The sequence below is a fragment of the Lycorma delicatula genome, chromosome 5 (assembly GCF_047948215.1).
Source record: "Lycorma delicatula isolate Av1 chromosome 5, ASM4794821v1, whole genome shotgun sequence".
Taxonomy (NCBI): domain Eukaryota; kingdom Metazoa; phylum Arthropoda; class Insecta; order Hemiptera; family Fulgoridae; genus Lycorma; species Lycorma delicatula.
The window spans coordinates 84,732,502-84,749,211 of NC_134459.1; the positions used below are offsets into that span (position 1 = coordinate 84,732,502).

The following is a 16,710-nucleotide window of genomic DNA, read 5'->3' on the forward strand; positions in this document are numbered from 1 at the left end:
ATAATAATTAATATTTATAATGATATTTCATTTATTTATTTTTATTAACAGATACGTTTGAATCAAGGTGTATCAGCTGATGGACAGGCTACACCATTGATACCTGAACTAGTGCCTCCAGTTACTATTATTGCCTCTTGGTGTTTTCAGGTATGATGTTCATTTGATTTGTTTTGTAGAATTACGGTATTTATGGTTTTATTAGAATGTAATAAAAATATTTTTCTCTACATATTATAAGCTTATTTGCATTATTACTCAGGTGCCTATAAAAATTTATATTCCCATCTGCAGGTAGAGCTTCTTTGTCCTTGTTTTATTTTCTGTTCAGGAGGGATGACATAATAGAAAGGATGCATAATGTATATTACTATTAATATTCTTATTACGCTTACACTTATAACTGTAACTGTGACTTATTATACTTTTATTGATGACTGTGTTGCGTTATCAGGTTTAGAGGGTCTAAAAGACAATCATTAGACCCATAAAGGCTAGGAATGGAGAGGGTGATGTGGTGACCGGGTTCATCATAAGGCAGGTGTCTTCACTTGTGGGGATCAGGATGTAGTTGTGTATATTTCTGTAAACTATTTTTATAAGTTGCTAATCCAACAAGAAGCGTCATTGCCTGCTGCTTGAATTATTTTCAGCTTAGTACTACTAACACTTACACTTACTATTATTATTCTTTACTTTTTAATTTTTCATCCTAATTTATCATAAAAGATACTTTTTAGAACTACAGAAGAATGCTTTTTTGGAATTGTTAATGTAAAAAAAGGAATTTTATGAGCGGGTCAGAAGGACATTCTACTTTCACTTTGAGTTGATAAATACTAATTTATCAATTACCCCTTTGTTTGGTGATAAGTTACCAATTGCTATAGGCTACATATGTTTCATAAACTGTTTTATATTTAGGATTAATCATTGGATGTAAGTTTTTCAATATCTATTAAATTAATAGTTACTTACTGTTGGCCGGTCCGGTGTGATTAAATATTCTTGTCATATTACTAAATATAATTACAATATGATCGTATCAGAAGTTATGATAAGAAAAATGTCGAACATTGAAATGCTGATGTGTGGTAATATTGATAAAATGTAAAACCTGAAATTCTAATAAAATTTCTCATCTATATAATAATTTTTATAAAGAACAAATCAAAATTTTCAGAAACTCCTTAGTATATTTTTTTGTGTTTAAAGTGGTTTTTTATGTATAATATTTTTTTAAGTGTATGTCAATGTAACATTTACACAATATATTACATGAAAGTAGATACTAGCTGTAAACGTTATTTCAATATTCTTTATTATTCCAAAATTTACTCAAGTTTCAACTCTTCCCATAACTACCTTCAGTTTCTAAAGATATGGGAAGAGTTTAGTGTGGAACTTCAGTGTTAGAGAAAGACATGAGGATGGCGCTTCTGCAAATCGTTAAATTTCATAGTTGAGGGTTGTAAGTTATGGTAGATAGTCATGGTTGGAAGAGGCCACATGAAGGGGATGGTAAGTTGTGTAATACACTGATGGAAATGTCTGTCAAGTCATTTACATTGGTGGCATCCTGACAGAAGTCAAACTGATGACTGTGATGTGTTATCAGGTTTAGAGGGTCTAAAATACAATAATTAGGCCCATAAAGGCTTAGGAATGGAGAGGGTGTTGTGGTGATTAGGTTCATCACAAGGCAGGTGTGGTTTCTTAACCTGTGTGGATCAAGGTGTAGTTGTGTGTATTTCTGTACTATTTTTAAAAGTTGCTAATCCAACAAGAATTGTCATTGTTTGCTGCTTGAATTATTTTCAGCTTGATATTCTAGCTTAGAATTGCCGTTTATTTAAATATTATCCCTATCTTAATACTCTACTGTTTTTTTTTTTTGATAGCCTAACATGAACTATTCTAAACAAAAACATTAAATAATATTTTTAATGGTTTATTATGCTGTAGTTATTTGTTATATTAAGTATTTATCTTTGTTTTATGTTAAATCATGGGAAAGTGTATACAAGCATGCATTGAATTATCTATTCAGTGAAATTTATTTTTCATTATTTATTTGGGTTTAAGAAAGAACTTACTATTGAAAGCATGTTATAATAATTAAATTAGGTTAAAATGAAAAAAAACATTTTTGTATTATTTACTTTTTTTATAAATTTTACATAAGGGACATGCAAATAACATTTTATTAGAAAATGTTTTCTGTGTTGATTGTTTGATTTCAGGCATTGAATCTCCCTGACAGTTACCATAAGGGTAAATTATGTGCATATAGATTATTATGTCACATGACAGTTACGACACATGATGTTTCACTCCCTCCAGGTCATTTAATTCAGTTTTACAGAGTATTGCATCAAGGACTTACATCTAAAGAACAGGTAATCTACTTGAAAGATTTTATAACTCATTATAAATTACTGGATTGAGTTTTTTATTTTGTTATAAACATTTCACTTTAAAATAGTTTTTATTATAAAGAAACACTTTTATTTGCCAGTTGCTGGTCAGGATTTTAATGGACTCATGTTAAAGTGCCAATTATTATTTTTCATTTCCTCTTCTATTTTTCAGATTTCAGTGATTTTTTTTTTTAAGGTTTTGGAAGGGCATTCAATAACTGGAGGCAATCATAGATATTGTCTCTTTGTAACACACAGACTAAACTTAGATATCTGTTAATATTATCCCCTCTTTTCCGCTTTTAAGATTGTGCTTTTGATCCAGGTTTTAGTAAATCCCTTATTTCAGTACAAAGAATGCATTTTCTTAAAATCAAAGCCAATCTTGCAGCTAAATTTTTGCGGGTTAATTGTTTTAGAAAAGGTTCTTCTATGGAATTGTTTTGACTGAACCAAATCATATGATGAAAAAACAAACTTAGGTGATTGATGTGGTTGCACTTTTCAACTGATTACTGTTTGTGTCAGTTGCTATATGAGTGCGCTTTTTCATGCAATAAAATAAACTGTATGTCACATTTCTTAATGGTTTCAAATCAGTTAAACTTAGGTAATTAGATTGATAATGCTTTTTTATCCATGAGAAAGTCATTTTTCATATTTAAAGCCCAGTGATAATACTTTAATAGTAGATGACTTTGAATTGGTTTTTTTTGCTTGCTGATAATTTTTGATTTCTCCCTTTCCAATTTTGGGGTTTGATTCAGAATAAAAAATGTGCACATCATTCTTAGTTTAGTAGTAATTTTTCAAAACTTAACAGATATTGTTTTTAGCTTTACTTAATTTTTGTGATTTGTTGTCAGCATCTTTGAACCAGATTTTTAATTATATTTCATTTCATATTTTTAACAATAAATAGTTCAAAAGCTTAATAACAGAATGCTTTTTAAATACTAGGCATTTCTTTATCAGTTATTCACATGTTAGACTATAATTTTATCAACTTGTAACCATGAGTATGGAGTAAATTGTTTATAGTCCATATCTATTTCTTATCTTCTAACAGTGAAAAAGTAATTTTTGAAATGTTGTATTCAATTGTAAAATTTTCTTGGGTTTATAGTTTTGCTAAAAAATACTGTAACATTACATTGTTCCACAAGAGCACTCTTCTAGTGTTCTCTGTTTGAAGCATTTTTGAACAACTCATAATCCAAGCAGCAATGAAATATTACAATTTTTTTTATAGTGTCAAAAAGATTGTTGGTTTAGTTTAATTATAACATTTTCTTTCATTTTTGATATAATTTGTTTTATAAGTTAAAATTTCCAAAATTTATCTATTTTCAGTTGAATACTTTATTCTCAGAATTAAATTCTCTCCAAATTTTGTTTCCAAGTTTTATTTGTTGTCAGTTTTTTGATAGCCATAACTGTAAAACATAGACCAGTATTTACAAAAAAAAAATCTTTTTTTATTTTTCTTCATAGAACATATGCAAAAATAGCTTGTTTCTTCATGAGATAACTCTAAATTGTGCTTTTATATATTTATTAAATTGAGCATTTGAGAAAATTTGATCATTTGAAAACTTAGAAAAGTATAATAATAACTCTGAATGTATAATATATGAAAATCTTCTAGTTTTTAAAATATTTTGTAGTAATTTAATTATTTATTTTTGTTTTAATTTTTACAGAGTGTTATGAATACGTTGGTACGATATTGTGGTCCTAGGTTTTTATCCCTCCAATTACCAGGATTTTCTCTGCTATTATATGATTTTGTTCATGCTGCTAATGCTATTGTAACATCTAGTGATTTACGTTCTGTAAGTAATTAATTTCATTTAAATTGTTTTCAATTATTGTGATTCTGTTTAGTTTATTAAAGTTGAAATTTATGACAGAAATATAAATTTAAATTTAGATATAAATAAAAAAAAATATATAAATTTAGAAAAGAAGTTAAATTTATTACATTTAACATTGATGATAGATTATATCAAATGTAAGATTCATAGCTCATAAACTTATAGCTTAACATTATGTTTGACTTTTTTTTTTAATTTAAATTGTGTTTTTTTTAACTGTACTTTATTTTTGTATAGACACCAAGAACTGAGGCAATGTCAATATTGGGTGCCTTATTAAGCTTTCCTGAATCACTTTGTCGGCTACCATTGCTCCAGCCATCTTCTCAAGAGCTAATTGTTCATCCATGTACTGATCTTAAGGTAAACAGATGCTTTATCAGTGAATTTTTTTGTTTTATTTTTTGCCTCAGAAGTATTGTGTAATTTGATCATAAAACTTTCTCTTTATATTTTGAAGTTAATTAAGGTTTATTTTTTTAATCTCTGATTATTTGTCATTACTAGACTAATACATATAACAGAAAGACAACTATATTTTGTGAATATAGTTATTATTTTTCAGTTATAACATTCTTAACCAATCTACACTTTCAGTTTTGACTTAATTTAAAATGATAATTAAAATATTAAAAAGCTAGCAGGCAACAGAGTTTGCTATACTTTCTTGGCAGTGAAAAACTAAAGCTGCATTTTTAGTACACTTTTGTATACTACTCATGCATGGTTATTCTGTGAAAGAAAGAGATTTCTGGTCTCTTCAATGTGTAGTGAAAATAGGGGTTGTTTGATTTAATTTAAAGTCTTTTCATTAAGCGAATCAGAGTTTCATTATGAATGTAAAATTTCATGTTTTTTTGCAATAAAAGTGAAAAACATTTAGACATATTGAATGATAAATTTCTAGGAAGGGTGATTTTTTTAAATAAACAATGATGCCAACTCATTGTGATTCTGAAGTGTGCTTTATAGTAATTAATAATTTAATAGTAATTTAAGCAGTATTGCATTTTTTCCTAGTAATGTAAACAATTTTAAAGCTGTGCTTAAATTTATAATAAATTATTTGCTAACTGTAAGTTAAGTACTTGATTACCAAAATTTGCGATTGCGTATGATTGGCAATGGTACTAAAAGAATCCCTGCATGGTTGTTTTAAACATACTGCTACTTCCAGCTGAGATATTCTAAAAAAAAAGTAAAGTGGTTTACTTGCAATTGTCAGAGGTTGGGGTAAAAAGTTTTGCACGGTTTTTTACTAAGGGTTTGCGTATTATGTATGTGCTATATTTTTTCCAAGAAAGTTTTTTCTAAACTGTCTAAATAAAAAAGAAAGAATGAAAGGTTTGCAGGTTTCTGTCGCCCATTTGAAAAATTTGCACAAAAGTTTAGCACGATTGTTTCTTGGAAGTAGTAAAAAGTTATATTAGTTCAGTAATCGAGTTGTGGTCTTTTTAAAAAAAAAGATTTTTTTTCAAAAAGAAAAAAAAAGAAATACAAAATAAATAAATAATTATTATCACTTTACAAAATTTTTAGTCTTTGTTGTTGATAATTTTAATTCTACAGAAAACAAAACAGTGCAAATAAAAATAAAATAAAATAAAACAAAACTTTAGTGACTAAAAGAAATTAATGCTGTAAAGTATTTCATGTTAACATCATAAGAATTGAACAATTTGAGATAATCTTCAAGAAATATTTATCTGAAGATCAAAAGAAACAATTTTTTTTCATGTTATTATACTGGAATTTTAATTTTTTGAATATGTACATTTCTCAGCCTATTCAATGTGTGCTTACGACATGCTTTTTCTTCTAGGGTCATGTGGTTAATATTTTGTTGAGAAGTGGTAAATCTGAAACAGCTGGTGTTGCACGTTGTATTGCATTATCAAGTTTAGGATTATTTTTATACCAAGAATTCTGTTACGGTTCGACTCATCCAAAAGTTAAAGAAGCCATTAATACTCTGCTTTTGGCACTTAGAGTAAGTTCAGTCTCTCATACATATATTTTGTTTTAATTGCGGCCAATGATTTATGTTGGAGTGTATGTTGATGTATGTAAATAAAATATACTTTATTTTTGGCTTCAAGTTCAATATTTTTAGATAAAAATTTATTACATTTAGCTTTTTTGATGTTATATTTTCTTTTATCTAGCAGATTATTTGTTTATTAATTGCGAAACATTTTTTTGAATCACTTAATTTTATAAGAATGCAAATATTTATTTATTTTTATTTTTTATTTATGAAATTAATATATTTTTTATATTATTGTTTAATGTAATAAGGAGATAAAAAGAAGTTTGTGAACAGACAATACGTATGTATAAATGTACATACATTTGAGAGAATATGTATGGTAAATTTATATTATTTAAACATATATAATGATTTATAAATTTTTGAAAACTATTAAACCAGTTTAACTTTTTACTTGTTAGTCAGAGTTGCTGAAATTTATTTTAAATTAATTTACATTATTTTTTTGTGTATATGTGAAATGTTTATGTAAACATTTTGAGGTAAATTGCATATTAATTTATTCATTGTTCAATCTACTGATATGATGCTGTTAGTTGTATGACTTCCTAGTATTTAGTAAATTATTCCTGTTAGTGTTTCATATGTAAAATAAAATGTAATTTTAATTTATGAAACTCAGTAAGTACGTAAAGTGTTAAATGAAATTATTAAGCATATATTTTTTAAAAACAATACCTGTAAAAGCATTATTTACTGTATTGTTAGTTTTTCTCTTTTTTTTTTACTTAAATCTCTTCTGTTTTTACCTTTTGGTTTCATAATGCATTACTGTTTCTTCAGATGATTTTTAGTATATTAAAGTATTAAATGTTTTTAAAATATAGTGAGAAAAAAGTAACTTTAAATTATAATGTTTTTGGTCACAGTTACAGTTTTGCAGAGTTAAAACTGTGTATTGGCTGTCAGATGCCATCAAAATTTTGCCTGCTTTTATTGATTATGTTTAAGTCTACAATGTTTAAATATTTGGTGTTTTCATTATGGGTGTACTATACAGTATTTTATTTACTGACCTCTTTTCAAAGAAACGTTTGTGTTACTTTTCAGCTGCACGGTGGGATTGTGATGGGGAAATTGAGTTTTTTTTACATTTTGAGGTATGAGAAGTACAAAAATACCATTAACTTTAAATATAATTTCCTTTATATATATATATATATATATATATATATATATATATATATATATATATATATACACACACACACACACACAAGGGTAAATCAAATATAAACAGGATTTTATTTTTTTTTTAATTTATTGAAAAATAAAAGACAAATGTAATTTATTTTTCTACATAGTTTCCTGGTTTAGAAATACATTTTTCCCAGCGAGAAGGAAGGAATTTTATTGCAGCATCCTAGAATGAAGGTGGTTGCGTCAGGAGCCAATTGTGCACGAATCCCTCCATGCCCTCATCATCTTCAAATTATTGCCCTCCTAGAGCTTCTTTAAGCAGCCCAAACAAATGAAAATTGCAGGGCAATTCCATGCTGTAGGGAGAATGATCAAGTAAGTCCAGTGCATTTCTTCTAGTTTTAAGACCGTTAGAGTTGCAGTATGGGGCCTGGCATTGTACGGAGGAGGAGGATGGCCTCTCGAATCGGTTGGTCTTGTCTTTTGCAATGATATGCAGCCCTCACCTCGTTCAACAGTTTGCAGTAGTAAGCAGCATTGATTCTGTATCGCTCATGCAAAAAATCAATGTGCAAAATGTCTCACCGGTTGAAAAAAACGGTAGAACAAACCTTCCTAGCTGACAGTCGAGTCTGAGCTTTCACTGGGGCTGCCTCCCTTTTCCTTCGCAACTCCGTACTGGCTTTTTTTGACTAGGGAGTGTAGTGGTTGACCCACATTTTGTCACAGGTGAGGATCTGACCCAGAAGTGCATCTGCCTTCTTTTTCAGACCTTGTTGTAAGCCTCTGAAAAGCCTTGAAAAGCACAAGCTTTTCAATTCCTTCTCTGTAGAAATATTCCGCCTTAGAGTTTTGGCACCCATCTTGCACAAAACTTGTGATAACCAAGCTTCCCTGATACAATTTATGCAGTAAACTTCATGAAATTTGGGGGAAATGAAGTGAGAGTTCTGTAATTGTAGTGCGGCAATTTTCACGAATTTTATTGTCGATTTCATTGTCAGTTCATCAATCACAAGGCTAGGCCGACCACTGCGGTCCTTATCATGAACATTGGTGCGGCCATTTTTAAACTGAATGCACCACTGCCGCACTCCACCTTCAGTCATTATTCCATCTCCTTGCACCTCACAAAGTTGCAGATGAATTTCAGTTGGTTTGAGGTTTTTTGCCAGTAAAAACCTAATCACTGAACGCACCTCATAACTCATGGGATTTTCTATTGAAGCGCACATTTCAATAATTCATAACGAACAAAGTAGAAAAATCATAGTCCACACACTATGACAGCTTGATGTATACTGAGTGTAGAATCGTTTTAACGCCAAGATGGTGACTATTCCCCCTCATCACCATGCTAGGCACAAACATAAGTTACTTTCTGGACTGCCCTTCTATCTAAGAAATCTAGTTTTAAAGGATCTGATTGTTTTCCTGTGTAAAAAGCATCACAATCATTACATTTAATTTTATAAATTACCCTTAGATTATTTATTTTTATTTTTGTTTTTAAATATTTTATTATTAGGTTTGTAACTATTTCATTATTGTATAAGTTTTGGTAATATTTTCAATAGTATTATTAGTGTTTAAATATTTTTTCACTCTTGTGACTTATGTGTTTTTTATAAGGTAGTTTTTGTTACTGTGTTTTGATAGTTGTTTGTTATAAATATTATTAATAAAAGTAAAATGCTTTATTATTAATTAAAGTAAAATTCTTAATAAGAGTAAATAATTTATCTACTCAACAGGATTTTGAGAGTAAATTAGTACATGGTATCACTCATACACATAAAGTTTTAATATGGACCTGGTATGTGATGATATTCTCATTATATATAACCTGGTAATAAAGAATGAACATCTAATAATATGAAACAAATTAAATTCTTATAATGAAAATTTTAAATTCACATTTGAAATAGATTATAGAATGTTAAATTATTTAGATTTCAATATTGAAATAAACAAGGACAACCAATTAAAGATCAGTGTGTAGAAAACCTACATCTAATATTAGTACTATTCATAAAAAGTCCAATCGCCATCAATGTCATAAACTTAACACTTATGCAAATATAATTAATAGAGAAATTAAATACACACGTAACAACAAAGAAAAGTTAAATAATGAAATAAACATTTTAATACATATAGCAATTGAAAATAGATGTGAAATATCACATCCATTTTCAATTGCTTTTTCAATTTTTTTTATATATATTATTAATAAAAATAATAATTTTTATTAATAATATAATTATTGTTAATAAAAATAATAATTTTTATTAATAATATTTATAAAAAAACAACTATCAAAACACAACAAAATAATTATCTTATAACCAATACATAAGACAAGAATGAAAGAATACATAAGTATATAAATTATACTAATAATATCATTGAAAATATTACTAAAACTTACAATAAAGAAATATTTAAACTAGCATACAAATCTAATAATCATATAATAAAATATCTTAAAACAAAAATAAGAATAATAATAATAAAATAAACAATCTGTGTGAAATTTATAAAATTAGATTAATGATTGTGATAGTATTTATATTAGAAAAATAAGTAGATCCTTCAAAACTAGATTTCTCAAATATTATAGAAACATCTAATAAACAATAAATATTCCATTTCTGATATTAATACAAAGTTTAGAAATATTAGAAATTAATAACAGATAACAGCACTTGTGTAAATTAATACGCAGTTCTCATTAGTTAATTATTTTATTTTATTTTTATTTTTAAATCTTTATTAAGCAATAATAAAGCAGTAATGGACTTACTTCAATCATGACTGAGGATGCAGGATACGCGAAAGTATCTTAATGAAAAATTAAGGTAATGTCTTATCCCAATATTCTGTACTAGGTGGTTTATTTATTAGGATTTAAATAGTTTATAATTTAAAAGAGTTTAAATATAGCTCATTCTCATTGCATGTTCATTGCAGTCAATAGATATTTTAATTTTAATTGATTTAATCATATTACATAAAATCATTTTTGATTTTCATTTGATGCAATGATGTACATTACGTTGTCCCAGTACTGGAGAGCAGAATTTGTGTATTTATCCGTAATAAATACCAAAATTTAGAAAACTGTAACAATTTCAAAAAATTCAAAAATTATAAAAACAATTTATTTTAATGTAATTATAAAATTAAATAACAAGTGAAGATGTGGGATCCTACAAAAATTAACTCAAGGAATTAATATGCTAAGATTAACTTTTCTGTTTAGATAGGTTTCTTATCTATTTAGGCCAAAAATTTCATGAAGATTGGTTGGGTCATTCTGGAGTTATGCACAATTTGAGGTTATGTTGACTGTGTTGGCTGTATTTTTCATACGGTCTTATGCAGTGAGTCACAGTGATGAGTGAGTTGAACTTGATGCTTGTGTAGGGTCTACTGGTAAATTGAAGAATTAGTGCGCGTTGTACTCTGAAATCAGTGTGTTTCTGACTGCAAAGTAGTGCGTGCATTGGAAACGAAAAGTCTGTCTTCTTACGCAGAACAGTGCAAGAGGTTTTTAAATTGCAGCAGAAAAAAGTACTTAATGCAGTTTTCTAATTCAGTATTTATAGCACTGGAGTATTTGTAATTTAATATTTAGTTAATTTTTTTTCACTATTTGTTTTTTGACTTCTTTTTAGCTTCAATTTGATTTTTTATTTTGTTTTTTTAATTTATTTTTAATATCAGATTATTAAAATTTATAAAAGAAATAATGAAAGAACTAAATTGAAAATTAGTGTAATATACACAGTATGTCTGAAAAGTTCCCGAACTAAATTACTATAGTTGATATAAGTAGTGCCATCTCTTGGACACAACCAAAGAACTATGTAGTATGTTTATGTCTGACGAGCATGTGTACTAAATCTCATCTCATTTTGTCACTCCAGTCTCGAGTTATATTCAACCATGTACGTTGTGTTCATGTGACCTTGTGCGATCTTGTGACGTGGAATAGAGAAGCGCGATAAATTTTGTGTTTGACTTTAAAAATCTTTCATTGAAACCTATTCTATGATACCGCAAACATTTGGTGATGAGGCTGTATCTCGTACTACAACATACAATGTGGTGGAAGCAGTTTAAAGTCAGTAGAGAGTTGTTGGATGATGATGAATGAAGTGGGAGGCTGTCAATAGCTGTTCATGACGAAAATGTTGCGAAAGTGTGTATGCAACTGATCAAACTGTCCCAACTGGTGAAACTGTGAAATCTAAATTCTATTTGGAAGTAATGAAATGCCTGATCTGTTACATTCATCAAATCTAGCCCAAGTACTGGGATCTGAGCAGTTAGACTCTTGCACGACAATGCCCTGGGACACATGGCCACAATTTTAATACGTTTTAATCAATTGTTAATCACTTTTAACACAATCAAATCATCATCTTATCCCATCCGCCCTATTCACTTGACTTGGCTCCAGCAGATTATTTTCTGTTCCCGAAACTCAAGTTGAGATGAAAGGCTGTGTTTTCAACAACATTCCAGCCATCCAAAGGCTTGCACTGAGCAGTTGAAGGCGATCCCACAAAGCGATTTCTCCAGAGCGTTTGACGGGCTCTACTGGGACTGCAATGAACATATAACTAGAAAAGGGTTCTATATACAGGGCTGATGTGAGTAAATTCGTTTATCTTTAAATCTGTATTTTTATTTAATTTAGTTCGGAAAATTTTCAGACATACTGTGTAAAATAGTTGGTCTATTTGTGTATGGTATATGATAGAATAGCACAATACATTTTACTGTTTGCCACCAGGGCTTATAGAACATTTGAAATACTATGTCTTTCTATATGAAGCAGTAGCATGCTTAAAATGATACTGTACTTGCTGTTTATGTTTCAAGAGTAGGAGTCACAGTCAGTCACTGTATTAAAACTGTTACTATTATTAAACGGTTAAAACTGTTATTATATAGATGAAAGAGTAGTTTTAGGACCATACTCAAAGCTACATATGAGATATAAAGAAATCTAAATATATAGTCGTTTGATAAATAGTTCACATTTGAAAAAGATTATACTAATTTACATCTTGCTCTCCTAAAAATTTATGCAAAATAAAAAAAAGCAGTAAAATTCTAAATTGGTTCAAAAAAATTTTGACTTATCTTCATGTTTCACATCCCCCAGACCCCAAAACCACCATCAGTCCAAAAGTTTATATATATATATACATATATATATAAAAATTTCGATTGAGTTCGTTAATGGGCAAAATCAGACCATGTAGGTGGAAATGGGAGGGCTTTTTAGAAAAAAACAAAATATTGCTATAACTTTCTTATTGAGTAAAATATCAAATTCGTTTAAAGTTCCTACTATTCTTTGGAAAATGGCCTAAAATTTATCTAAGTAAAGTTTTTTGATATCGCCAACCGTTGGCCCAGGGGATGGCACAAATGGGGTTTCAAAGACAAAAAACATCATCCCTCCCTAAATAGGCACAGTATCGAATCGGTTTAAAGTGGTTGTTAGTCCTGTAAACATTACCTCAACAGTTTTTCTGAAACAATTTTTGATATGACCAACCCTTACGGCAAGGGATGTCCAAAATATTGTTGGAATTGTAAGAGGCTTCCCATACTCTGAACATGTGAAACTTATTTACATATGAAATCATTGTCGTATTGAGTAAGTTTGAAGTGAACGCATTTATTTGAACTGCCGTGACTTAGTACTGTGTATATTTTAATTTTTGCAAGTGACAATATTTTATGTTGGTAATGCAGGTCTGTTGTACTTTCACATCATCTTCTCAACATATATTGTTACATTTATACATGCTTTTAAATAAAACTTTCTGAAAACATTGTCTTTTTTATCAATACAAAGAGACAAACCTAGAATCTCCCACTAATCCTCAAATAGGTGTATTGTCAAGCAGTTCAGAAAAAATCATAAGGAAGTCTTGATAAATTTCGCTATAGCTTGTAGTCTAATGAAAAAACATAGTGTCTGTAAAACATGGAAAGTAATGTTTGATACGAGTTCGTACAATCTGAGTTTGCCTACCCCTGTTTTGCCCTGGTGAAATCTACCTCTGCCTTCCGGTTTGCTGAAAGGAATTTTTTTGACTTTTATTACAAATCCCAGTTAGGCATGGCATTTTTCATACACTATAAAATTCCAATTCTACATTCCCTCATACAAGTTTCAAAAGCTTCTGTAGTGAATTAATGAATTAATTCACCAAAGTTTAAGTTTTAGTTTAGTGTGACTGAGAAATTGGACTTAAATTAAAATACTATAGTTAATATTTAACCAAGTTTTTGTGGCTAATATTTAGCCATAATGTTATAGTTAATATTTAACATTGTACATTGTATTAAATATTACATACAAATACATGAACATATTACATATATATTACAATGTACATAATATTTAATATTGTACATTGTTAATCATTTGAAGTAGTAATGCACAAGAAAAGTGATCATATAGAAAAAAATATTAAATAAATTGTGAAAAGTATAACTTAAATAGGGTAGAACATTATTATATCTAGAATTAAATTTTTAATTCAAGATTAGAAAAGTAGTTTTCTACAGATTTTCAAGATTTTAACTAGTACATTCATACACCCAGCTAGCATTAATTTTAGCACCTGAAACGTTATAAATGTATTATAAGTAAATAGATTTTTTTCAGTATGGTGGTGATGGTATTTTTGATTTTTTTTGTGCATGTCAAAAGATAACATGATCAATATTTTTTTTTATTATTTTTTCAAATCAATGGAGATTACATTAATATAAATATATTATTTCAATATTAACTGAAAACTTAACCAACAAAACACAGTAACAGATAAGTAATCTCAAATAAACAATAATTAACTTTTGCGGGGTTCGCATTATCAGTTGATATACAATTGTATAATTACATCAATTAACCATTAAAAAACTAAAATTACTGCTATTATAACCCCAAAATTTGTGAAAACTCAAAATTCCACTGCCATTCAGTGTGGTAGAGGCAATTTTTTCACTTTTATGAAATAATTTTTAAAATTTAATGTTTTAAAATAATGGAGCTAATTGTGGTAATTTTTTTTCAATAAATCTTTTGTCTATGTACAGATTGATTTGAAGATGATATTTAAATTCTGAAAATAATGTCTTACCATCATTGATATTAAACAGACAATTATTGACAAGATAACAATGACTAAATAACATTATTGATAATGAACAATACATTTCTGATCCAAAAAAAAATTGAGCATTACTTTGACATTATCTCAACTATAGCGTGCTTTCTTGACTTTTAGCTCTTCCACTGTGAAGATTAGACTTTTGTATATGGATCATAACTGTGAACCTGTAACTCAAACCCAGTAATGAACTTGACATTTCCTGGTTATTTCTGATTTTTCCATATTGTCCTGGGTGACTTCCATTTGATAGATTTTACAACTGTTTAGCTCATCCCCAATTCTTGGCTCAAGATTTCTGAAACTGTAGCTTTTGGAATTTTGCGGTCTTCTTGTTCAACTCATAGTTTGGTGATTGACATTATGAACATATTTGTATTAGTGTGTCCATAAGGCACTTCTACGTTCAAAATTACAACTCAGGGTTGGATAGTTTATGGACAGACCATATATATATATATTTTAAATTCTATTAATGTAAACCAACTAGTGTAGAATATTGAGATAAAATATATCATATCTTAATTTTATCATTGATTTTGCAGGATCCTGCATCCTCATGGCATGGTTTATTTTAACATTTTCAATATTTAACACTTTTAATATCTTTTTAATATGAAGTAATAATTCAATCAAGACCAAGGATGCGGGATCCCACAAAAGTACTATCATAATGAAATATTTACTATATATAATACTTCATGATATATCTTATTTCAATATTATGTAGTAGGTGGTTTATATTAATAGAATTTAAAACATAATTTACCAGCACAGAGGATTAATATAAATCATAAAAAGATTAATTTCAGTAAAATAATATATTTATATTTATTAAATTCTATTAATATAAACTACCTAGTACAGAATATTGAGATAAGAAATATCTTACCTTAAACTTATCATGAAAGTATTTTTGCGAAATCTTAATTTTATTTAATATGAATCTTAAAAATATTAATTTCAGTAAAATGTGCATGTATAAATAAAATATTAATCATGTTAGTTTATATACTATGTATGGGTTTTTGATTGATTGTAGAGGGGAAAATAATTTTTTTATAAATAAGATTTATGTCAAGAATTTTATGGTTTTTATTTTTAAATGTTTAATTTATTGGCTTTATTTTTAATTTAATTAGCTTTTTATTGATATGGTTTATTTGTTTTTCATTCATTCTTTTGGTTTTGGTTTCTTTTTTCGCTTTTAGAAGCGTGATGGGAGTTTTGCTAAGATTGGTCCTGGTAGCAAGGTACCGGTATTTTATTTTTCCCGCTAGTTTTTTTTTTTTTTAGCTAAGCATACCATGCTGCAGCCCTGCCTATAACACTGCTGGTGCTTTGTATTATTGTCTAGTTTGTTATTTATTTGCTGTTAAATTTGTGTTATTATTATTTTTATTATTATTAAATTGTTTTGTTTCATATATTTAACTGTATTTGAAAAATACAGTTCTGTTTGTATGATCTGCGATGATATGTGAATGATAAAAACAGGTTGGACTGAACAGACTTAATGATCAGTCAACACTGACTGTTGAGGGATTTGTTATTTCTTTTGTGATTGATGCTGCATGTAGTATTTCAGGAAATTCTCATTAACATCCTTTATTATATTGATGCAGTAGTGTAGAAGCTCGTAGGAATGGAATTGGATGAGATTTATTATTGTTATCAAGTTGTTAACAGTTCTTTTATTATATATCAATGGATGCAAGTAAGAATTGTATAAATATGAACTGATTACATTATATTCAGGACAGTTGGAAAAAGAATTGTATATATTGCTTCATATATTACAATAGCTACTTACCATAACACAGCTACAATAGCTATTGTAATGGTACCATGATTTGACTGTTGGAAAGTATTGGCATATCTTCACATTTCACATCCCTCAGATCCCAAAACCACTGTTAGTTCAAAAGTTTATATATATAATATAATTCACTTTATTGTGGACATGATAACTACTGTAATTTTGCGCCATTCATTTTCAAATTTATACATAAAATATA

The 16,710-nt window shown here is 28.3% G+C and overlaps 1 protein-coding gene across 1 annotated transcript in view; it reads left to right on the forward strand.

Moving 5' to 3' along the window:
- The window catches only part of LOC142325155 (putative Rho GTPase-activating protein CG5521), a 142,252-nt gene that overhangs the window by 86,674 nt on the left and 38,868 nt on the right, over positions 1-16,710 (forward strand). The window contains exons 21-25 of the mRNA XM_075366555.1: positions 52-150; positions 2,244-2,399; positions 4,124-4,255; positions 4,535-4,660; positions 6,120-6,287. Coding sequence (XP_075222670.1) covers positions 52-150; positions 2,244-2,399; positions 4,124-4,255; positions 4,535-4,660; positions 6,120-6,287 — 681 coding nt within the window. The remainder of the gene's footprint in view (positions 1-51; positions 151-2,243; positions 2,400-4,123; positions 4,256-4,534; positions 4,661-6,119; positions 6,288-16,710) is intronic.